Consider the following 25,607-nt stretch of genomic DNA (forward strand, 5'->3'; position numbering starts at 1 on the left):
CAGGCTGGAAAACCAGGTGCTCTTTGGTAAAAAGGATCATCACAGGGCTCAGACTCCTGCACAGGAACTCCCAATGATACCAAACTCCCTCCCTGCAACCTACCACTAATCAGGCTTTCTGCACTCTCAGCTTCCCATCCACTTCTTTTTCCCAAATGCCAGTTTCTTCTCCTTTAGTTACCAACCCTCAAATATCTCTCTACATCCCAGCTCAAAAAACTTAATCCACACCCATGACTTTTCCTTTCCCAGCCACCTCCATTTCTACATAAACCCCTCCTCTCCTTTTCAACAACTAAGGCCCTTTCCCACCTTTCATGTGGCAAGAGAAAATCAGGAGGTACCACTGGGTAGGAGCACTGTCTCATGTCTGCCCGACCATGATTTCCTTTTTGGACTCAGAGTGCACAGGGAGCACTTACAGATTTGGGGCTGCTACGAATGTCTTTCTGCCTGTTGTTCCAAGAGCTTTGTCCTCACCGAGGGAACACAGAGGGATGAGAGTCCAGCTGGTAGCCTCAACGCCCTACGGGCATTTGCACTTTGTCCAAACTGGGGCTTAAAAGTTAGCAGAAGGTACTCGATGGTGTTCCTCATCTGTCAGATGAGATTTGAAGTAGCACATCTATATTTGCCCAGACATACTTGTATGTTTGTAAAAATCATGATATGGTCAGAAGCAGAAGGGAGATTCTGTTTGTGAGAGATATTCATTGATCTACGAGCTGAGTTAGAAATGGACTGGTAAAACAACCAGTTTCTATGTAATTCTTCATACTAAAAAGCTGTACCTTCTGTTTGTAGGAGCTTTTAGATACTGGCAAAACAGTACTGCTCAACACATCAGTCTGCAGCCTCTACTTATCATAGAATATCATAGAATGGTTTAGGTTGGGAGTGACCTTTAAAGATCATCTAGTCCAACCCTGCCATGAGCTCTTAGTACTTCTGAAAATCTGGCCCTTGTATGCCATGTTTGGGAATGACCTCCCTCCAGTTTCATGTGCTTATAATACTGATTTGTCTACATAAATTCCACAATGAAATTTGCTGTTGCCATGTAGCAATGATCTACAGCCTTTGAACTGCAACAGAAAAATCATTTATAGTAGCACAAAGAGCGGTGTGAAAAGTAGACAGGTTTCATGTAGCAAATCCTGTTATCATGTAACTTGTGATACCATACATTATCATGCAACTCCAATCTGCTGCTGCTTCATGATCCTGCAACTGCTATAGCAGAAAACACACATACAATATAGTTACTTGGTAAGCCTGTTTTCTTGTATAAGAAATGATGCTTATGTAAACATGGAGAATGTGCACACACAGTACAGAGATTCTGTTTTGAATCCTTAGGCAAATATCAACCAAATTTTGACAAAAAGGCAGTGGTTAAATAATTACAAGATGTATTAATACAGGTAGCTGGATAGAAGAAAAAGTAAAGCTAACATCAATAGCACATGAGCATGATTTCTAGCTGTCTAAAAATTAACCTTTATTACATACCAGAAAGTCTTTCCAGGAGAAACACAGTCGTGAATCCTTCCCCATCTAAAAAGTTGCAAGATCTGTTTGAAACCCCTAGTGCAATTAGCTATATATCCATCTGAAACAAGGCCTTACTAGTTCAGTGGCTCACAGAAGTATTTGGTTTTTAAGGTGGTATGTCTGCATATGTTTTTGTTGAGGAGCAAGAGATCCTGATTTTAACTAGCAGTAACTCAACAATGGAAAAGACCTATCATTGCCTGAGCAGCACTAGCCTGACACATGGTGGAAGCAGCAAGAAGTCACTTTCTAACCAGGAGTAAAAAATGACACATAAGTAAGGAGTTGTATGACTTCTTGCTCTTGCACACAGAACACATATCATGCATGAGGATTGCTTACATACTGCCCTTACACCTGCCACCCACCATGGCCACTTTCTCCTATGCTCCAGCAGCTTTGCGTGACTCTGCCCTCATGTTTTTCATTTCCTTTTAATGGGCTGGAAGACAAATAACATGGCAGTGCACCCTTTTAAAACAGATTAGGACAGATAAGACGGTATTGTTATATGGACACACATGATTAAATGCTTTTTGACTTATGGGTGGGGCATGCAAACATTTTTCTCTTTTTTTACCAACTCCCACCCAGAGCTGTAGGTGCTAGCACTGGTGGTGGCAGCAGCAGGTCCTGGATGTTGAAATACTTTGAGTACTTGTAGCAATCTGTGTATCACAATTTGGTAACTCGTGGCAAGACAAATGAAAGCTGGCTGGAGCGTATACTAACCAGATGGTCCACATGCCTTCCAGATCCCTCCCGTTACCTCTTCAAAGAGCTTTTCAACAGAAATGATGCTTAAGACATTCTTGGAAAGTTTCAGGCTGCATGTGGCATTTCAGGTTTATCATTTTACATCTCCCAACAGAGAAATGCTATCATAGTATGGACTTACTTTCTGTAGTCAATTATAAAATGTAATTCATAAGAAAGCAAACCCTGTCTTCTTAGAAGGAAGCTTGTAGAAACAATAGAAAAATTTATTTTGCGATAACATACATTTGTTATATAGATTCACCTACAGCTTTTATTTTAAAAGAAAAGTGTTTTCTTTCTCCTTGCTGCCGCTAGTAGCACTTTTTCCCCATAGCCCCGGGAGGAGGAATCCTATCAGAAGAGTGACATCCAGAGGTCGCTCTGCACTTTTTTTTTTTACACAGAAGTCTCATGCTTTGTGCTTCTGTAGCCTGGCTTTTCCAGTCCCTCACTGAACTTATGAAAAAAGGCACATGGTTTAAGGTAACGAACAAACTGGTTTTCTGACATGGAAAAATTATTACACATATATACGGACACATACTTAAATAAGAAAGTATGCAGAACTGGGACATAAAGATGACATTTTAAAAGATCTACTATCAAGCCAGAGAAGTACAAGACATGCAAGAAAACCAATCTGAAAAAGGGAAAGGATCACTTGCCTGTAACTTGAACTCTCCAAGACATATAGTCCACACAGATATTTACACTATCAGATAATGCAGAAGACTTTATTTGTGCAGTAGGCATATTGGATGTGTTCACTCCCCACCTTTCATTATGCTTCATGCACTTAGCAAAATCCATGTGATTCTGAGGAAGATGGAAAGAAATGGCACATAAAGACCACATATATTAGCGAACTCCCATGACTAGTAACTTCTCCATCTTAAGTGTTAAAGTACTTGCTCATTCAAACTATGCCAAACTGGAAGTGGCAGCATTCACAGAATTACAGAACGGGTGAGGTTGGACAGGACCTCTGGAAGTCATCTGACCCAACCCTGCTGCTCAAACAGTCCCCTCTGTCAGCCTAGAGACTGGGGAAATGACTTTGTGCTACTGTGCTCTTTTTTGTTTGTTTGTTGGCTTTTTTTGTTCGTTTGTTTGGGGGTTTTTTGTTTTTTTTTTTTTTTTTTTCAGGGGATTGGCCTGTGGGACACCGATATACACTAGCACCAAACATGCTGATGGGCACAGGGCTTGAACACCCCAAATGAAGAGTTCCATGGTTCCCTGAGTTTAACAGTGATTTGCTGCCTATTACAGAAGTTAATTCTATGAGTTCAGCTCCCTCTTCTTATTGCTGTGAGGTCAAAAGATGTAGATAGGGCATTTTTCCATAATGCCACCTCATCAGGATAGTACAAGCAGGATAATGGTCCTCAAAGCAGGTAAGATCCTTACACAAGGCACTGAGCAAAATGTGACCTAAGACAGCACCTACACCACATTCACAGCTGGAATATGAACTCAGGGTCCATTTGAAGTATGAGCAATTCAGCTGGCCAATTAAAAATAACATTTCAGCCAAACCTGGACTAAAGTGCACCCTTGAAAGAATTATGTCTATGCAATACATCACCTTATGAAGCAGTCAAGAAAGAACTGAAACAGCACCAGGCATGTTCTGTCTTGAAGCAGAGTCCAGTGCATGACTGAGAACAAAACATGAACCCACTTTCTATAAAAAGTGTAAGAATAGTTTTCCATTTCTTAAGTGTGAATGTTGGGTGGGGATAGCCCCTTGGAGACTGAAAGAGGAATCACAAAACCCAGGAATCTACAGTTCTGACTGCCACAGTGTTAAAGATAGTAATTTATTATACAAATGATGGTATCCATTTATAGAAAAAAGGTTAAAAAACTAGTGCCGTATAAATTTGACAGAGCAGTGTATAAGTAACAGAATCAACAGAGAAGTAGGAAATCATAGTGGCAAGAGACAACTAGAACTAAATGGAAAAAATTCCTATTAGGGAAGACGAAGTATCAGATAGAGCATTCTGACAGAGATCATGATATGAAAATAGTCTCCAAATGGCAGCTATGAAAGCCACGTTAACTTTACAGCTCCTATTAGATTGTAAGGCAGAACAAAAATAAGCTGAGGAACCACAAATGTGGATGTCACCTGAATGGTTAAGGTATGAAATAAAGTTGAATACTCTGGCAATTAATTGCATCTGACGACTGAAGACCACAGAGACCAGGTATGCCAATAACACTGAAATAATATACCCAACCTACTAGTTTTCAACAGAAAGAGTAGTTTACAGTGAAATACACTGTGTAAAAAACCCACAACAACAAAAAAGATTTAAAAATACCTATCAGGATAGCTTTGCAATTAGTATTTAGAAGTGTAAGTTTGAATTCAAAGGATCCTTTGCAGTGCACAAAACAAAATACTGCAGTACTACTAAGTGGGTCACTGTCCCACAGAAAGATGAACTACCAAGGTTCTTATAGCTCAAACTGGACAAAACATAAAATAGCAAGTCAGGCAATGCATGTTAGTTACAAATATCTGCTTCAGCTATCAATTCAGGTATCTCTATAAACTTTTGGAGAAAAAACTTTTAGATGTGGCTTTGCTTGGTAATTAAGTCTTTATATTCCTCTCTAGAAGAAAACCCACTTTTGAAGTCCAACAAAGCTCCATCCTCATCTCTGTGATTGAAAGCAAAGATACAGTTAGTTTCCTACAACCCTTTGCTTATTAATTACTGTTGAAATTAAATTGTAGGCAACTTACTTCATTTGCCTGAAACACTGACATAGGTGTTTGTTAATATTTCCTCCCTATTAACTTTTATTAATCACTTCTGAAACATTTGTATTTGTGCTTTTCTAAAGTATTAGTCCACTTTCTTAGAAACTGACAGAAAACAAACACTAAATAAATTACACACCTTAAAAACAACCAAATCCAGGGAAGAATGAAAGTCAAAGAGCTTTAATATGAATTGCAGCTTTCCCCTCCTGTGTGTTGTGGAACTTCAAATGATAGAAAAATAGCCTAAATCACGAGAAAAAATTATGTTTAAAACTTCTACATGCTATCACCAGCTAGAACAACTATTCACATTTTAAGAATTATCTTACTTTTTAAAATCAAGTCCATGATGTTAAACAAAATGAAGTGGATGAGCTCAGAATACTGTGGTTGAGCATTCTACTTCTACAGGCCAAGTCTGTACACCATAGCAAATCCAGAGTAGTGATTTTCAAATATTTTGGACTCATTGTTTTCAATCTGCAGGTCTTAGTTCAATTATTAAATGCTAAACGCTTAGCACAAGTATTAAATGCTAAAAAGAAATCAAGTTTTAGAAGTTTAACATACATTGGATTTATATTTTATTGGCTAAGGGAGTTAAGATTTGGAAAAATGGGCGAAAACTTCTGATGCATACGCTCAAATACTGCCGCCTCAGGAAAATCTCATGTCTGCTTTTTTTTTTAAACACAGAAAATAAACAATTAAGAACTTCCTTCTGCTGTTTAATGCTTATAACAGGTCTTCAGATGGTTTCTTCCTTTTGCTTTCTTGTTTCTTGCAGTTACAAGTTCTGATTTATGTTTCAGTCATATCAGTCATATTGTACGCTGCTGCATTCAGAGCATGTGAACATCAGCTTCCATTCCACATGTACTGGACAGCATGAATTATTTTGCACACTGCTAAACATATAAGCCAAGATACTTGAATAAAACGTTTTGGTTTTTTTTTGTCTTAAACCACATTAAATCATTATGAATGCATTTAAGTCCTTAGAAATTCTATTCTTCAGCCAGACAGGTTACTGGAAGATACAATACTTTATAAACATCAACTTAGGGACTTTGATGGAGACTTTTAGGTTACTGTATGGCTTTTTAATATCCAGATTTCCCTGATTTCCTTAAGCTGTGGCATTTCTTGAAGAATGCTGTCTTCAAGAAGTAGAAACGCACTTAGAAGTCACTTCCCAACTATTTCCTCTTCTGCAAAGCTACATTCCTGAAATCTGTGTCTTCTACTGCCAGTTTCTTTCTTCACAGCACTACGTCAAATATGCGTATGGTACTTTAATCAGGAATTGAGGATTTAACATTTGCAAAATAAATGTACTCTCAGATATGGCTGGATTGCCTTCAGACTGTGAAGAGTCTATTAAAAGCTCAGCCTTTATTTGTTTGAATTCCAGCTGACTTGACCTTCAGCAGATGTAGAAAGAGACAATTCCTCAGTTCTAGGTCGTTTCGATGCTGGAGGATTTTGAAGACTGTCATCAGATGGTAACGGCCTCTCTGAAACAGGCAGATAGGAAAATCATTTAGGCTAAGTAGATCCAGATTAAGAAAGTAAATTCGTTTGCTGAATTCACAAACAGTTCAGCACTCACCAAAAAAAACCCCAACCCTGGCTGGAGAGAGTCCAGCAACTGAAACAATGATGTGCTAGAAGTACAAGGGTCTTAAACTCACCTGTAAGACCTGGAGAACATTACATCCAAGGGAATTTACTCTTCTTGGTTTCAGTGTCAGCTAATCCACCCATTACTATAAAAACTGTAGTGACATATTGTCACGTAAGCAGCTGCCCAAGAGCAACCACAGTGAGAACACATTTCATATTGTCAAAAGCACCTTTCAAACACACCAAGACAATGAAGAAGCTGTAAAACCTGCAACTAGGTTTAGATTTGTGCTTGATTGTGCTTGTGTTACAAGCTTATAGCAGAACCCTATAATGGAAAGAACTGATTGGCAAAAGACTTTGCTGGCTATTCATAGCCACAAAAGCTTACCACGTTCCCGTTCTGAGGAAGGAGGTATAAGAACTGTATCTGTATATGCAGAGGTTGTCATATCTGGCTTCAGTGGAATCAAGTTTACTCTCCTTTAAAAAAGCAGAAACAGAAACAGTTCAATTGCTTTAAAGCCATCATTTCCACAAATACTTTATTTAAAGATTTACTTCAAATAGAATCACTTAAATTTAAATCTATTTTAGACATATTTTACTATGCATTTTTTCTTCTTGTTATATGTTAAATAGAGCATTTTTTAGAAATACTTTAAATATCACTAGTGATCTTTTCCACTAGAAAGTACTTTTACATATGTTATATGTGGCACAATGCTTGATATTCACCTTCAGAGCACAGTATCTTGGTCAAAAATTTTAAAATTAAGACTGGCTGCACTTACTATGCCCTAGCTCTGTCCATGTTAACACTTTAGATTCATAAAACACTAGGGAATTCTTTTGCCTGCTGAGGTCCACTAATAATTACTGTAAATCTATTTTGTTCTGCTAAATCTCTTCTGGACAGTACTTTTAATTAAGCACAAAGTGGCAGAGGATTGAACCATAAAAAAAAAAAAAAGTCTTACAAGTACCACCATGCATGCTACTACAAGATGACACTCATGGCATAATCAGTTGATATGATTAAATATAGTTTCTCTCAAAAATAAAAAGACTAATTAGCTGCATCAGTCACCCCACCCTCCAGGCTAAAGCCACTTTCAACTACCTACAACCCTTTGACTTGTTAGTTCCAGCAGAGATGAACACTGGTGTGTAGAAAGCCATCATCTCAGATTTTTCTTTGCAGTTGTTGATGAAATCCACAATCCTGCTTACTTGTTCACCACTTCCTCCCATGCCATCTACTAATTAAAACATTCCTATGAGAAGTTATAATAATCTCCTTTAATTCTAAAATAGCCTTGTTTTGCTGACAAGGTCTAGATCTCTATTTGCATGGTTGTCTCCTTACTGTCGCACGCCAGCTCAGGATCTTCTACTGCAGGCTGTTTAACAATCAATACATGGATTACGGGAAATTTCTAAAATCCTACATCTTCACCTTAGGAAATAACCTCAATCAATGCATTAAGTCCCACATCCATGACTGTGCACACTGAGGGTCTGTCTAGACTTGCACTCTTAAAATATTTCTTGTCAGAAGGGTCTTTAAATAGTTCTTGTCAACTGAAAGCTTCAGGTACCATCTTTGTACAGAAAATGGGAACTGAAGACAGACACCTGTTGCTGCCATACAGACCAGACGTAATGGTCAGGTTAACTTTGTTACTGCCTCACATTTCAGACAGAAATATAAAAGCTGTACATTTAAGATTCAGGATGCATTTTGACCTTTCAGTTGCAGTACAACTGGAACAAAAAGTTCCATGTCAAGACAGCTACCACCAAGACACAGGGCTAGGAATTTATGTCTAAACCTCAACCTTTAAATGTAGCACAAGCACAGCTTGTCTTGGCCTTCGTATTTATGACTGGAAACAGCAATATAAATCTCACCTTGGCGTCTTGCTCCATGCTTGTAAAGTGTTGAGAGTAATCCTCCTGGGCTGGTTTACTTTAGTGCTCTGGCTGGCTGACTGGCTGATTTTCCTCTCGTCTGAAGATGAGACTGGAACATTTTTTATGCTTACAGGTGTGGAAGGCAAGTCCTTACCGACAGCTGTAGGTGTTCTAGGTTGGAGGGTGGGAGTGCTGGGATCGGTGACCCTGCCAGGAGGAGTCCCCTCTGTCAGCTTAGAGCCCGGGGAAATGACTTTGTGCGACTGGCTCTTTTTCACTTTCTTCTCTGTTGCACCAGAAGTCCTGACATTTATCTGTGGCTTCTCCTTCAGTGCTATTCCCAGTTCATCCTTCTCAAAGGTAACAAATGAACAGTATCCATCCATGGAAGAAATAGCAAGAAAGGCTCCATCGCTGGACCTATTTGCGATTTTTTTTTTTTCCATTAAGAGTAAAGGCCAGAACTTTTCTTCAACCCTCACCCCCCCATCTATAAGACATGCTGTACCTGTCTTTTCCTCCTCCCTTACCCAGGTACACACATACATTTAAATAAAACTGCAGTCAAGTGAAAGACATCCAATTCAAATGAACAAAAGATCTTCAATTCTGGCCTTCGCATTTGATTTAATCTCTCTGGTGTCATCTGTGATGACCTGCAATATGCTGCTGCCAGCACCTGCATGCATTTAAGCTAGCACAAAGTATGGTTCAATTGCAGGTACACAATTCTTCAGCCACAGTTTCTGAAATATGGCTGAAATATGGCTCTCTTCATTCAGACTAGCAGAGCAGTTCAAGCTCTTTGGCTGCATTCCTTGTGCTATGTAGAGGCAATGCTCAGAATCACCATGGTGCTCACCTGAATGGGCTCTTCGTGCTCATTTCACCAAGTAATGTCTATCTATCACTGATTAAAAGCACTTGAATTTCTATTCTCTTCCACTCCCCTCCTCCTGACACACAATGGTGTTCACAGTGTCTGAACATCAATTATAACTTCTGAAAAAGCAGCCTCCATGTGGTCCTCAGCTTAGGGATACTGGCTAGAAAGGCATGAGAGAAGAAGCACAGGGGTATATCCTGATTGCAAGACTTGGGTTCAATTTTCAGCTCCAGTTCTGACTCCCCACATCACATCAGATAAATTACTTCATCCCATACATGAAGAACCACCAAGAACTGTGCAGATAAATCAGAATTTGGCCAGGATAGACACCTGAACTCCGACAGATGACTTCCAAAACCTCCAAATAAGTTCATTATTGCCAGTTATACTGCCTGAACAATGAGTACTTTTCATGGGCACCCACTACATTAGCTTTCACAAAAATTTTCATCTGCTTGTCCCCAGGGTGCTTGCACCTTGTTTCCCAACCAATAAAGAACAATGATTGTCCAGTTTACAGGGCAAAAAAGAGGTGGCTTGCTGTTCAGACACTGTGATGACAGTGACCACATGCACATCATAAACAAAACATAAGAATAAAGCAAGACACAAGATGTTTTTCAGAACTTCAACGTGTAAAAAGGACATTTCCCCCATCACATCAAATCTTAAGAATGTAACAATTACCTACCATGAAATGTCACTCAGGGTGTGATAATGGATGTTAGAAACATAACCAAAGGGGAAGGACTGCTCAGTATCATAAAAAAGCACAGAATCTCCTGAAGCAACAGCAAACACCAATCGATAGGGCAGATTAAATAGAGCAGGAGATGATTTCTGACTGATTTCATCTAGAATGCAAAGAAATGAACACATTCAGAATTCTGTCTTGCATTCGTTGCAAGGTAGTAACTGCACTAGCTTAGTCATGAATCTAAATAAAGATTTCATTATTAATCAGTATCAAGATAATGGCTGAGAAGATAGAACTTGTATAAAATGTAAAGTTTAATGTCAAGCACTAACATTTCTGTTGCCTGAAGTTTGCCCTGTATTGTCTTAGCTGAAGAGGGAGAAATTGGCAGAAGCTTCGTCCATCTGGATTGTTATTATTTTGTTTTGTAAAGTTTGTCATGTATTTTCCAGCTGAAATTTTTCAGCATATTTATAGGAACTTCAGTATTAAAGTCAAAAACCCCACACCTGAGGATATAGTGTAAATCAAGGTCATGACAAATTTATACCACCATGTTATATTCTGTATGACTCAGTCAAAACAATGAATTTAGCTCTATTTGTGTTATCTTGGGTTCAGCTCCTAGCTAGTCTTTTCATTGCAACACTAGCTCTTTGTAAGGCCAGATTATTCCAACTTCCACTGGAAGCTGACTGCTAGCTAGCTGCTTTCAGAAATTCCTAGTATATAGAGCTCCTGTTCAGTTCTATGATGATTATGGAAGCTATGCACTAAGACAGGCCATTAACATTAACATAATGTAAGCTACTCACATCTATAGATTTCTAGACTACCACAGATTTTCACTTCTCTGGGTGTATGTGGCAGAACCCAAGCATTCTGTTTAGAGGAGCTAGAGAGACCAACAGCAGACACTCCTCTCCTTACTTTGCAACACACCATTACAATGGATCTAAAGATTATGATGAAAATACAGAACACAACAACAGGTAATCTCTAAATCCTGTAAGGAACACTACAAATCGACCCTCTAAAGACAGGAGCAAACCTCTGCCTTTTCAGCAGAGTAAGACCAGTCTTGCTAAAATATAAACACTCCTGGACCCACTGGGCTTACACTAAGGCTGGATTTCAATCTCCAGGTAAGTTCTTATGCAACTTCATACAATCCTTTCCCCACCTCAGAACTCCTGTTCTGGCCAGTAACACCAGCACTGCTTCAGGTCTGGCTTCCTTGAATAAACATAAATGGTTGTTGCAAACTATACCCACTCTCTGGTGCTTCTGTGATGTGGGTAGTTGAGACTAACAGAAAATATTTCACTGGGCCACTCCTTCAGTGCTAAGCCAAGTTATTTACTTTTACTCACACAAAATGGTTAAAAGTTAAAGAAAAATATTAAACAGTGTTTCTGTAGCCTAAGAGGCCAAGTAAGAACATTTATCCACCATATCAAAAGGTACTCACAAGGTACTTAAGGTGAATTCGGGGTCTTAGAATCAGGAAACAGCTTCTAAGATGTGGTACAACACTATCTTAATGGAATGTTAAAAGGCTAGGGCATAAAATAGTAAACAGCCACATCGGCCTTTTTACATATTTGCTGTAAAATCATACTCCCTGAAGGATTTACAGTACCTTTATTAAATGCTCGTCTCAACTCAAAGTAGACTGGGCAGCAGCGAACAGCAAGAGTTGCCTTTCCAGGACATGGCAGGTGACCCATGGGCCTTTTATAAAGAATCAGTATTTCAGAAAACAGCATTTCATTTTTTTTTTTTTTTTAAATAAAAAGATATTTTGATCTTATTAAACTCTACCTTTTAAGATTGTTTCTGGAGAAAACATATGTGGTGTTTGTTACATTTTCGCCCGATTCAACACAGCCAGCTGCAAAAATAAAGGTTAAAACATTACTCATCAACTCAAAAAGGTACTGAGTACACACTTTATGTCCATAAACATTCTACTTCTCAGGAATTAGGCTTGTCAGTTGGACAAGAGTTGTGCAACCTGAACACAACCTAAAAAGGCATCCCAAATATTTATTTAGTGCTGTTTTTGTTTCCCTTACATACTTCCCCCTCAAAGCCTCTTTTTGATGTTGCCAGACATCTATAAAAGCAGTGCTTATATGGGCAAACTGATCTCCTCCTTCCAATGTTATTTTTACTATGACTGCAGAATGTTCTTAAGAAAGGATACAAACAAAGAGAGACCAGTCAAAAGAAACCACTCATTATTCTTCTTTACTGTTTTAACAGAGCTGTATTGTTGCAATTTACATGTCTCAGTTCAGAAAATGCCATAAATATAGTTTTTATCACAGGAGAAAGTTGATTTCTGGACTGCTAACAGAACAGTATTGTGGAGTCTCTATTTTCTTCAATAGGAAGAATGAGGAATGGCAGTTTGAAAGCAACCTTTCAAACTAGAGCATAATAGATACAATGTAAGTTACAGTACATTTCTCACATACCTGGCGTGAGTAAATAGGAGCCATCAGGAGTAAAACTGAGCCTGCGGAAAAATGACTTCATGCTGTCATCATGAAACATCCGATAGCTCCTAGCCTGTAACATTGAAAATATGATTGTGTAAAGTGCCACTAACATGTCAGCTGGAATTCAAGTGAGAAAAACCATCCAGTTGTACAATCCAACCTGATGGAACTTCTAAAATAAATGGTTTAAAAACCATGGCTCCTTCAAACTCACTTTCTGCTGTGCTATAAATTCTTCACAGCTAAGAAAAATAGTCCTTGATCCCTCTTCAGCTACTAATCAAAACACTCCAAGAGCAGTCACATTAGACCAGTAATCAAAAACCAGTAATAACCTGGAGAACAACATTATTTAACAGTCAGTGTAAAAGCCTGTTCCTTAGGCATTTAATTTTAACTCTAGTATTAGAGGTTTAAAGAGAACTTCTATAATGGCAAAACACCCTCTCTCAGGGCTGTTCTTTAGTCTCTATAAAACTGTTACAAATGTTTTCACAAAAAAAGAAAGGGAATAGAAGGAATTAAAAAGATTGTAGCCAGCTTGGAGGTGTTATTTTACTATCACTTAGAACTGTTTGGGAGAAAAAAGCTCTTTGATTTCCCTCTTAGGGTTAGGGAGAATTTCCTAAATTTTCCCAAATTCATATTTTTCCTAAAAATCAGACTACCTTTTTGAAAATTTCAGGCTGCTGACTTTAAAATATTATTGCTACGTCATATCCATTAATAAACTTACAGCTACTGAAAGACACGTTTGAAGTTTTTCCTATTAAGAATTCACTATGCATACTATTTTTTCCACACTATTTTTAACATTTACAATCAAAGACATTGTGTTACTACTTTAAACAGCTGAACTTGCAAGAGATCAACAGCAGCAGGCAGTGCTCTTTCTTAGTCATTTCTGTGATGTTCAAGGAAACCTGAAGTGGTGTCTATTTATAACATGCAAAGGTGAGACAGGAGACAAAATATCTGATATATGGATTACTTGAATGGAAAATATTTGCTCCTTTGGTTTCATAGAACAACTCATAAAATTCTCCAGCACATTCTCCAGTACCATTAGTAGCAGAACAATGTACCTCTCCTTCAGCTCCTGATCCGGACAGCAACTTGGTAACGTTGAATGCAACACGCTTGGTTTGCGTGTTGTACACCCGCAGGACCCTACATGGTGGAGAGCACAGTTAGCCATGAACAACTTCCTTCCACCCCAAGTCTCATACAACACTACAGGACCTCACTTCTCAGTCAGGACCGCCAAATATAAATGAAAATCACAGATTAATTATAACTCTATTCATGAGACACCACTGGGGGTACATGTTTTGATGGCTAAATAACCAATGAGTCACTTGACAATTATTTGACTCAATAAGGTTTGTGAAGTACCAGCATACGCATTCATGGAGGAATAAGGGAATTAGTGCACAGTGAACAGCCACGCCACTCCTACCTGTGCTGTAGTAGCCAGTATGCTCCTGCTGTGGTGGTGTGCTCCCTCCTCAACCTGACCTGTATGTCCTGTAATCCTGCTCAAGTGATAACCACCAGTGGTGGTCATAATGGATGCATGTGGTCGTGATGGCTGCATCCCAGCTCACAGTGGATTCAGGGGAGACACATAACAACAAAATAGCCAAGGGCTAATTTGAACAATGCGCCCACCTAACCACAGTGCTGGTCAATGTCCGACTCAAGCCAAATCTTGAAGAAGCCAACATCTGTAGTCTGTATGCAAATATGACTGAGTCAATTCTCTTACTCCATAACTAGTGGACAGCCCAGGGCCTGTTGAGCATTCCTGCACAGCAGCGGGCTGCACGCCAGGATCTCCCCTTGAGTAGGGACCCCTCTCAAGGTTACTGCTCGAGGTTGAGAGAGTCCTTGCCACAACAGATTCTTAGTAAGTGATTAATAGCATGCTAAACTTTGAACTCTTAGCTAAATGATATAAAGGATTGATTGTGCACATATAGTCCTTTAGAAATAAACAGTTGACCAAGTCTGGGACTAGGAGTGGATCCAGCCGCACCTAGACTCCTCTCTAAGGAGTTTAGAAAGCAAGGGGGTCCATTCTGAACCTCATGACTCAAAAGGAGGGTGCCCCTGACAGTTTTGTCTGACCCTGTCCTCTATGCAGTAAATATCAAGTGAACCTTGCCATCAGATCTTGTTAAACCACTGTCACATTTACTATCAAACTTTGTTTAATCACTGGTTTATATCAATAAACATATTGCTACTTCTCTATTACGAGTGAAGTGTGTCACTCCATCAGTGACACCTGCAGAGTGCAAACTCACCTCAAAGACAATTAGCTACATCTCTATGCCTCAGTTTCCTTTGGAATGAATGAAAGCTGGAGTACATCTCTGCACAGAACATCGGAACTCCCCTGACTTCATCTCACTAAACCAGCAGGTAGCCTAAGCAAATCCAACTGCTCATCCCACCACCCCCTCCTTTCTGCCAGCTCTGACCTTCACCAAGTTATGTTCATTTGTTAGGCTGGCAGAAAACCAACCTAACGAAAACCAGACAGCTTTCTCCTGATTTAATGTACTGAAACAGCTCCACAAAGAATCCTGGACAGAGCTAGGAAAAGAAAATAGAACGTGAGGCTGTGGCAGACAGCTTAAGACATTTGTGGAACTACTGGCTCTGTATGTCACACAGTTAAGCTCGTCTCCCAAAAGGGGGAATAGGTCTCCCCACCCCGGGCTGGTGAGCGCCCAGTCCTAGCAACTGGCCTGGCTCCTGTTAGATCCCCACTGAGCCAATGCTATTCACTAACCTTGCAGAAAAGCATCTGAAACCTGAGAGGGTGGGAGATTTCCCCTCTTCAGATTAGTTCATGCTCTCACTTGCAACTTCACTCCAAGAAAAAGTTGTGCATCATTCTATTACTTGTGTTTCACTGCTGTTCATTTTAATAAAAAGCACACAAATCTCACATAACCGATTATCAGAAGACAGAGGCTCATAATGACCTAGTTGCCATTAACTTACCATTTTTCTGAGCCTATTGCAAATCTTAAATCAAAACTACTTTTCCACTGTTACAGCAATTTTCTTTGCAGTGGGTGCCAGATGACATACATTTATTAGCCAACTGCGAACCCCTTCAGAGCAGCACACATGCCCTAAACAGTTTAAGCTCACTCAAAGTTCTGACAAGGGCCAAGTTTATGAAGTGTGTGTTTAGCTTTCCCAATGACATCACTTACAAAACTGTTGGGGATGGAAGGAGCAAGAGAGCAAAAGAAAGATATCAATGGAAAAACACTTTAACTGATTTCTTAACCTGTTTGTATCTTTCTGTAAAACAACAAGGATGAACTTATTAGCTCATTAACAACCAGAGAACAGAGCACTCTCTTAAGATGTATTTGGTATCTCTAATGACCAATACAATGAAAACTTATTTCCTGAAGAAAAATTTCTACAAAAGTTTATGTAAGCTTATTTGCTGCTTAGAGAGGACACTCAGACTTCAGGAATCATTTACCACAAGAAAAAGATTAACTAAAGTATCATTTTACTTTCACATCAACCTTCTTACAGGACGATCTGAATAAAACTAAAAGAAAAGTCACATTTATCCTGTACACTTGCTTTTAATTCATCCTCAAGTAAGAAAGAATACTAAGGCAAAACACTTAGACCAACAGCTCACCTATCACAACTCAGAGTTGCAATGTACTGGCCTAGAGGATCCCAGGTTATTCCTTGGACATAACTCTTGTGTTCATTTAATATTGAAACCTTCTGTCCTGAAATTACAAACAGTTTTCAGATTCTAAATTCAAATGTGTTTTAAAACGTTTCTTCATTTCAGAAATAAAACAAGACAAAACATTTCAAAACGTAGAGAAATCATTTTTTAAACATACAAACTGTTAACTTGATGGTACCTGATAAGAATATCAGAAATAGTTGCTTTATTTCTAGAATCTTCACAAGTACGGTAAATTGTGACATGCCAGTTTAAGGCTTGTTCCCTACAAATTAACTCAGATAAGCAGCTTGGCTTAGGCATTAAACATGCAAGATGAGTATTTTCAAAACAGAAGTATTTCAAAACCTTTGTGATTTAGAAAAAAACTTTTTAGGCAAGTCTAGAATACTGTTCAACAGCTAACTGAATTTGGCTGAATACAGAGCCAGAAATTCCAGCGTTAAAAAATAACTTCCAGCTGGGGGGCTGTATAAACTCATCTACTCTGCTGAGCAAGCACTGAAAAAAATACACTACACACATGCTGACTGACGCTTACCCATGGGTAGCTTTCAGAAACAATTCTACAGCAGTGCTAACTCACATTCTTCCACAGCTGAATATCTCAGATCCAAAGAATCGTGATGAAGTAAAGTTACAGATAATTCTCACAAAATACTGTTTTGGATACTAGTGACAGGTGGGTTTTTTTCCTATTAGTTAAGTGTTGCTTTGCTGCAAAGAAATACTATAAGCTGACAAGTTTCAAAGACAATAGCTCTTCAAAAAGACTACACAAATAGAGTGGAGGCCATGCTGCATAGTATCAAATGTCCTTCTGGTGCAGTATTCTGTCTCCAACAGTGGCCAGCAACAGATGCCTAAGGAAGAGTGTAAGAACAGAGCAAACACATAGCGGTATTTCTACAGGATACCCAGTAAAGCTGCCAACGGTTTGTAACTCAAGGACTTAAGCCAGTGACGCTCTCTTTGTACCAAACAACCCTATGAATTTTTATTATTAGTTTTCTTCCAGCCATTTTTTTAAAAAACCATGCGAGCTTTTAGCCTGGGTATTACTGAAAGCTATCTGTGAAACTCTTTCCTTTCATGTACCTGCAACTTCAATCACAAAGCCTACATTTTCCAGTAATGGCTTCTTACTTCCAACTTACTAGTTGTCTCTCTGCCTAGAAGACACAAAATGCCCTCCATGGCATTAATTGCATGCCAAAAGAAAGCAGTGAGAATAGAAGACATTACACGCAGGTAACATATATCAGCTTAAGAGGCCATCCAGCTTTTCTTAGTAATAATTCTAATAGATATGTCCCTTTAAAGTCGTTACAAGCACTCTGAGATGCAGGAGACATTCGGTCACAATGCCCCTACACATACTTACGCTCTAAGCACACACATTCTTAATTGAACATTCATGTATTTATGGTAAAGACTTTTCGAAAGGAGTATATGTGACAGTTTGGATGGGAGAGACATTAAGCACCCAAAAAGAACACAAAAAATGTCAGCAGCAGAACACTCATTTTCACGCATGCGTGCTCTGAAAAATTAAGCTGGATTCTACTTTATTTTTCTTAATTAGACACTAAATAATAGAAATGCGAGACAAAAGGTTAACTTTAGAGCAAGTTAAGTATTTCCACATTAAATTAAAAGTGAAAGTAATGATTACACTGCTAATAAGAAAACATCAAGCCATTGTAAAGCAACATAACTTAGCTGGTTACTATCCGAACTTCTATAGATGGGCCTTTAATCGGAGAATACAAGCAATCCCACTGCAGTAGGATGAGAATGAACAGAAGTGTTTTGCCTAATGAAGCCTAAAAAAAAAAGTCACATCTTGTAAAACAGCCTGCATCCTATACTTGCTTCCCCTTTTTTACCTAGGTAGTTAGTTACCTGATACCAGTCAAGTTTTGTTTGTTTGTTTGTTGGGGTGTGGAGTAAGTAATATACAAGCTGCTTGTAGGAGTTTGGGGAGAAAAAAGATTGGGTGAAGTTTATTTCCTGAATAATCCAAGGTAAAGAGATTACTTCTGTGTAAACTTTGCTGCCTGAGGGTATCTTTATGTGCTGGGCTATCTGCCTCACAATCCCAGAAAACTAGTAATCACAAAAGAAGATGCTTTCAACAATTCTGGTAAATACCATGAGGCACTTCCACCAGGACTGGGGACACAAGGGATAAACATAGCATTTACCTTTATTGACATCCCACATTATAGCTGTGTTATCTACAGAAGCAGATGCCATGTAATTTCCATCTGAGGTCCAACAAATATCATATACATCTTCTAGGTGGCCTCTAGAAGCCAGAAGAGAAAAAAACAATTATTAATTTAAAAATTTACAGCTACATGTAAACATGAGTTTTATGCATTTTCAGGTTAAAAAGAAAAAAAAAAAATCAGAGGCAAATGAAGTATCACTGAAGTAAAATGAACAGCATGACTTTCAGCTTTTAAAAAAAAAAATTCCATATTCAGAAGGTGGTAGAATATTTTAAAAAAGCACACCCTACTTCTATTCCAAACAAGCCTGCCTTTTCAACAGGCTTTTTCACAGACAATGAAAACCCCACATTTGAAGTCGTTTATGAATTTGTACCTAGAGATCTGGAAACAAACATTTTAGGATTTGTGCAAACAGAAGACAAAACACTACACCAAAGCAATTAGGAAGTGCTGCTATTGAAGAAAACTTTCCTTCAATTTATGGGTCTCATAAAAGTGGTAAACAAACATGCATATTCAGCAGAACCACATGAAACAGAAAATTAAGGTTGATTTAGATATAGTTGAACAAACATTGCAAGATATTCAGAACCACCTGAAAGGGCTTCATCAAAAAATTTTTATTGCTTGTCATTTGAAGACTTATCATAAGTGTGGTAACTTTAATAATAAATATTTGCAACACCAAGGGGAAGGGGGATTGCATGCATTTGTTTGTTTTAAGAGATTAACTCTAATGTTCCTAAAGGATCATGCTGGTACTTCAAGAATCCCACTAGCACTTTTGAAATTGTTCTCACATAAACCTCAGAAGTTGCAAGGAATGTATCAGTTATGGATAGCAAAGTTAAGAATTTACACTTTTTACAAAAAATAATTAATGATTTTATCAGTATAGACGGAGACTAAAACTTTTAACAGATACACACAGAAAGCAAGGCAGAGCTATACATACTGCTCACTCAAAATGCATTTCCAAGTCCAGAATCACTAATTTCTTTCAGACTTCATCCAAGAGTGAGAAGAGAACACTGTTGTAGTTCAACTGCCAGTGGTGGTTTGATGCCTTAGCCACTATCAGCTAATACTTACTCAGTCTTAGCAGGCACAATGTGCATATTTTATTAATCATTGTACACTTGAAACAAAAGCTGTACGATACAGTAGATTTTCAACCATTAAAATGAACTACTTGAAAAAGATTGGTTGAGCCTCACAGCCATCATCTGGCATGAATCATTTTATCCACTGATGCTTTTTGCTTTAATAGTGACCAAAATTTCCACTATAAAGCTAGCAAATAAAACTTCACATTTACTTTATATATCTCTGTCCTAAGCTTTCAGTGACTGCAAATCTCAGGAACAAATTTCAGAGCACATCAGTTATGTCACATAAATGCCAAATCTTCTGCCTTACCCAAACCTGTACATTGGCAATGTATCAGAAAAAGTTAAATACAATAAAAGGATGAATATTAGAGCAAGCAAATTTTAGAGAGCATTGATGTTCTACATACACTGAACAGAAGACTGTATCAGATGAAAAAAGCCACTGGGGAATCAAAAACACAGAACAGAAAACAAACTCATAAAATATTAAGCTACCTTAAAGTTTTAATGACTGTCCAGTTCTCCTTGTTAAGGTGAGCTTCATCTTCATCCTGAAAAACTAATGGTTCCAATTCTTTGCTATCATTCAGCTTCCACAATAAAATAACAGCATCTGTAGAAGAAATCATATGAAGATTCTTTCTTTCCCACTCACTGTTTTGTTAATGCATGACATTTAGTTCAACATTACAATTATCTTGCATAAGACACATGAAAAGCAGTTCTTACCATCTCCTCCAGATGCTAGGATCTCACCAGTTGGAGAGAAGCGCACAACATTTACTGCTTTGGTATGGCGAGCAAGGTTGGACAAGAATTCCACAATTGCTTTTCCATCTGGCCCTTTTTCTACTTTCCATATCTAGTTACAAAAGCATTACAGACAGTTTTCAGGAACAAGATGTAATATATATGCACCGCTTCATTAATCCACAATTTACTTCTTGGGCAGTCATTCTGAAGTTATTATCTGAAACTTTCAGAGCTAAAGCTGCAGTTGCACCACAAATTTTCCCTCTATGAGCCACAGCTGTGTACTGGGTTTATGTGGCAAGGTTTTGGTAGCTGGGGGAGGCTTCAGGGGTGGCTTCTGTGAGAATACACCAGAAGCTGTCCCACGTTAGACAGAGCCAGTTCCAGCCAGCTCTGAGACTATTGTGCATCTGGCCAAAGCTAAGCCTATCAGTGACGCTGGTGGCATCTCTGTGATAACTAATTTAAGAAAGGGTAATAAACACTGCACAACAGGAGCTGGGAAAGAGGAGTGAGAATACGTGGGAGAAACAACCCTGCAGACCCCCAGGTCAGTGAAGAAGGAGGCAGAGGAGGTGCTCCGGGCGCTGGAGCAGAGATTCCCCTGCAGCCCGTGGGGAAGACCATGGTGAGGCAGGCTGTGCCCCTGCAGCCCAGGGAGGTCCACGGTGGAGCAGATATCCACCTACAGCCCGGGGAGGACCCCACGCCGGAGCAGGTGGGTGCCCAAAGGAGGCTGTGACCCCATGGGAAGCCCGCGCTGGAGCAGGCTCCTGGCAGGACCTACGGATCTGTGGAGAGAGGAGCCCATGCCGGAGCAGGTTTTCTGGCAGGACTTGTGACCCTGTGGGGGAACCCATGCTGGAGCAGTCTGTGCCTGAAGGACTGCAGCCCTTGGGAGGGACCCACGCTGGAGAAGTTCATGGAGGACTGTCTCCCACGGGAGGGACCCCACGCTGGAACAGGGGAAGAGTGAGGAGTCCTCCCCCTGAGGAGGAAGGAGTGGCAGAGACAATGTGTGATGAACTGACCACAACCCTCATTCCCCATCCCCCTGTGCCACTCAGGAGGAGGAGGTAGAGAATTCGGGAGTGGAGTTCTGCCTGTGAAGAAGGGAGGGGTGAGGGAAGGTGTTTTCAGTTTTGTTCTTATTTCTCACTATCCTACTCCATTATTAATTGGCAATAAATTAAATTGTTGAGTCTGTTTTGCCCATGACTGTAATTATTAAGTGATCTCCCCATCCTTATCTTGACCCATGAGCTTTTCCATCGTATTTTCTCCCCGTCCTGTTGAGGAGGGGGAGTGACAGAGCAGCTTGGCGGGCAACTGGTGGCCAGCCGTACTCAACCCACCACAAGCTGTAATTATATTGCAGTATTTTTTTTAGTCTGGTGAAATATATTACTAAGTATTTCCAATAAATGAAAAAAAGAAAACAACCAACAACCAAACATATAACATCATTCTCTCTTCAGTCATCGACAACCTCCAGCTTCAAAGGTATTTGACAAGCCTATAAATACAATGATTCAATAGTATGGAATTACAGAATCTTGTTAACAAATCCCTCAAAACAAATTGTAACAGTCTGAAAAAAAAAGCTGATTACTACAGAAGAAAAAAACATTTTAGCTCTCTTTAGAAGTCTGAGCAAATTGAAGAGTTTTGCAGGACACCCCAAAGGTCAATACATTTAGTGGTTTCAAACAGATGATCTGAGCAAGAATTATAATAATTCCAGTTCCTCACTGATCATAACCACAGCATTAAGACAGTTGCATGATACGGACACTTCGCCAGCCATGCTGGCTTAAGGAATTCCTGATTCCACTTGTTCTCGATTTTGCAGCGCATAATAATGCCACTCCTACTGCTCTACTTGTGCACTGGTTCAGCCACGAGAGCAACACTGTTATGTCCCTATATTCTGGGACTAAGGCCACAGACATCTAAATCCCATTAGGTGTTTCAAATATTCTGTTCTTGGATGCAGCTCAGTTCAGAAAAAACAAACTAAACCAACAACCAGGCCTTGATAGGAATATACCAAACAACGAAGCAGCCTGAATTAAGACCTCTGTAACTTCTGCCAGTTTTCCCCCTTTATGCAATAGTCCTCCTAAAGAAGACGTAGCAGCAGTATCTTTTATGTCAAAGATGACTGAAATTTTTCTGGCCCTAAAATATGTATATGTATGACTTAAGTATATATTCAGCAACCTACATATAGAGTCAAAATCCCTGAAATGCATACACCATCAGGTAAGAAGTCAATTTGCCAGTGAGGAAGGGAAAAGTTTTGGCTGAGGCTACTGGAATAAAACTTTAATTGTTAATGACATTTATCCCATTTACCACCTCCAAAAGAAAGCGGCATTCTAATCATGTACATATCACAGCAGTTACTATTCGTAATAATTTGCTACTAAACACATTAAGATATATTGGCATATTTCACAAAGTACTGCACTGAGGATCCTGAGAAACAAATCTGGATCCAATCCAGGCATTCCTAATGTAAGTATAAATCTGATCTTTACAACTCAAATTCTCTGCTAAAACAGAGCATTTCCCTATTCAGAAGAAAATGCAGCAGTAATACAAAAGAAAGGCTTTTGACTGTACCTATTGCACAGGTAGTAAAACCTTATTAGAGTATTTTTTATTTCTTCTTCAAATAAGTGATGGAAGCCTGACAGAACATAAGCAGGCCCAAAAGATAATTAAAATGTAAAATACCATGCAAGGACAGGTAGACAGACAGATACATACACACATAGCAGAGAACCTACATGAATTCTTTGCATTGGAGTTCATTACTAAGGAGCACAGGGAGGGTCCCCGGTTGGAACCCTTCTTTGTTGCAGGATGAGTTTGAGGAGCTGTCTCAAATTGAAAGGTTAGCAGTAGAGATTTTAGTAAACAAGCAAAAAAAGTATTTTACAGGAAATCACCAGGCCCAGATACCAAACCGACCTACAGGAACTCAAACATGAAATGAACAGCCCAGCAGTGATGGGTAACCTACTGTTTCACTCTCAGCTTCAAAAAACAGGGGAAGCAAATGCGCCAGTTTTTTTTGAAGTACTCAAATGGTGACTCAGAAAAACTGACCACTATGTCTACCTTCCATATTGAGAAGCTGTTAAATAAATAAATAAATTCAATTTATTTCTCTGCAAAGGAAATTGTGCCTCACTTGGCCATTAACTTTATTTAAGGAGTTGACTAACATCCAGGTAAAAAAAACACGGTTCACCCAGCGCACTCAATTTCCCAATGCTTCCAACTAGGGCTAAGGCTTTTAGAGAAACCAAGAGATCATTGAACAATGGGGACAATCCTCATGTGCATTAAGAATTTAGAAAAACAACTGCCTGATTTTGCAAAGGTAAATCCTACAGCCACATCTTTTGGGCTTGTGCTATTCAACATTTTCATAAGTGATTCTCAAAAGGATGAATAACTGACTAACAAAGTTTGCTAGCACCAACACAAAATTACCTAGGAGAGATGCATCTCAAGCCGAGTGAAAAGGGCTGTGGAAAGATACCATACTACTGAGTCACTACTTACAAAATGACAAATAAAATTCAACTTTTATGAACATAAAGAAATTAAAACCAGTTGTTTCTCACTAACCCACAAGACTGTGCCGTAAGTTAGCAGCTACTACTCCGGAATATCACCCAACAGTCAATGCAGGTAATTTTCCAGAAATAACAGTTCAACACTCAGCAGCAGAACTCAGGGACAGTACCCAAGGGTAACAGTCATTCGGTATATAGCTGTACAGTCTCATACTCTTTCCCTAAACCATCCACCATGGATGTCATGTACCAGCCAATAATCTAGTAGCTTGGACAGCAAGCCATTTCCTGCTCTGCACATGCTACAAAACCAAACCAAACAGGTTTGAAACTTACACGAACGGCTGTGTCCACACCTGCTGAGGCCAGTCGATTGATCTTCCCATCAGCTCCATGTTGGAAATCTAAGCTGTAAACAGGCTCCTTATTATGCCACGCTATTTCACAAGTGATGACCTTCATGTCTGCTAAAGAAAACAGAGCAAATACCAGATAAATTCTTGTTTCTTACGACCAAGGCAATCAAAAGTTAACGCAGATTTTGCAAGCGCCGCAGACCTATCCCACAGCAATTTCACCACAGAAACTGACAGGACGGTTTAAGGAAGACCAGTTCTAAATGCTACGATTTATTATGGCTACAGTTACTGCCCGGGCACTGCGTGAGAAGGGTGATAAAGCCGTGTCTCTCGGCGGCATTACACGTTGTGACAAGCACAGGACGGGGTTACAACAACCGGGAAATCCCGGGGGCAGGCACCGCAGCTCTTCCCTTCCAGCCCCCGGCTGCCCGGGCCCTGCCCCCAGCCCGGCTCCAGACGGGGGCGAGCCCCGGCCGAGCAAGCAGCGGCAGACCGGCACCGCGCGCGTCCATCCAGCCCCCGAGGCAACAACTACTTCCGTACCGACAGCGGAGCACCGAGAAGCCAGAACGACGGGAAGGCACCAAGGCCCCGGCGGGGGAGGAGGAAGGCGGAGGCGCCGCTGGCCGCAGCCGCCCCTCGGCCGCGCGGCTGCTCCGCGGGCGGCACCGCAAGCGGCGGCCGCTCCCCGGAGCCCCGGGGGCCTCGAAAGCCGCCCCCGGGGGACTGGCGGTACCCGACGCCTCCAGAGGATCGGCCACGCGAAACCCAGCGCGCTCGCTGGCGACAGCCCCGCAAGCACCCAGGCTACCTCCCCGACTCCCCGCCGCTTCGTACCCCGGCTGCCCGCCCACGGAAAGCCCGGCTGCCCGCGGCGGCTCCTCTCCCCGCGGCGCCGGCGGTCCCGTCCGCCCTCAACCGCCGCTAACGGCCGGGGGGCCCCGCGCGCGGGGCGGGCGCGCCCCCAGCCCCTACCTGCGGCGCCGCGCGGCCTGGCCGGGCTCCAGCGCGGGCGCGCGTTTCCCGCCCCAGCCCGCCTTGCACCGCCCCGCGCCTGCGCGCGGCCTCCCGGCC

The 25,607-nt window shown here is 40.4% G+C and overlaps 1 protein-coding gene across 5 annotated transcripts; it reads right to left on the reverse strand.

Moving 5' to 3' along the window:
• Positions 1 to 1,262: 1,262 nt before the first annotated feature.
• Positions 1,263 to 25,601, reverse strand: CHAF1B (chromatin assembly factor 1 subunit B). 5 transcript variants are annotated; one of them, XM_052794511.1, is made up of 16 exons: positions 25,509 to 25,601; positions 24,508 to 24,638; positions 20,555 to 20,687; positions 20,321 to 20,438; positions 18,681 to 18,784; positions 16,414 to 16,510; positions 13,817 to 13,901; positions 12,708 to 12,801; positions 12,049 to 12,118; positions 11,867 to 11,958; positions 10,219 to 10,381; positions 8,636 to 9,058; positions 7,113 to 7,204; positions 5,425 to 6,612; positions 3,902 to 5,338; positions 1,263 to 3,129 (listed from the first exon to the last, which is right to left on the reverse strand). In XM_052794511.1, exons 2-14 carry the CDS (start codon positions 24,631 to 24,633, stop codon positions 6,491 to 6,493), a joined length of 1,719 nt encoding a protein of 572 aa, XP_052650471.1. In that variant the 5' UTR covers positions 24,634 to 24,638; positions 25,509 to 25,601; the 3' UTR covers positions 1,263 to 3,129; positions 3,902 to 5,338; positions 5,425 to 6,490. The 5 variants fall into 5 exon arrangements, with proteins under 5 accessions (XP_052650471.1, XP_052650469.1, XP_052650470.1 ...); XM_052794509.1 differs by having other exon boundaries at positions 1,263 to 2,760; positions 2,975 to 3,129; positions 3,902 to 6,612; XM_052794510.1 differs by having other exon boundaries at positions 5,232 to 6,612.
• Positions 25,602 to 25,607: the final 6 nt, after the last annotated feature.

Source organism: Harpia harpyja, chromosome 8, assembly GCF_026419915.1.
Source record: "Harpia harpyja isolate bHarHar1 chromosome 8, bHarHar1 primary haplotype, whole genome shotgun sequence".
NCBI classification, from domain to species: Eukaryota; Metazoa; Chordata; class Aves; order Accipitriformes; family Accipitridae; genus Harpia; species Harpia harpyja.

What these genes read in the sequence shown, in the direction of transcription:
- CHAF1B (XM_052794511.1), bottom strand. Translation starts at nt 24,633, where the DNA reads ATGAAGGTCATCACTTGTGAAATAGCGTGGCATAATAAGGAGCCTGTT. An exon ending in CTCCTATTTACTCACGCCAG is followed by an intron (nt 12,119 to 12,707) that starts GTATGTGAGAAA and finishes TTATTTTTGCAG; the next exon opens with CTGGCTGTGTTGAATCGGGC. An exon ending in ACCCTGAGTGACATTTCATG is followed by an intron (nt 9,059 to 10,218) that starts GTAGGTAATTGT and finishes AATCGCAAATAG; the next exon opens with GTCCAGCGATGGAGCCTTTC.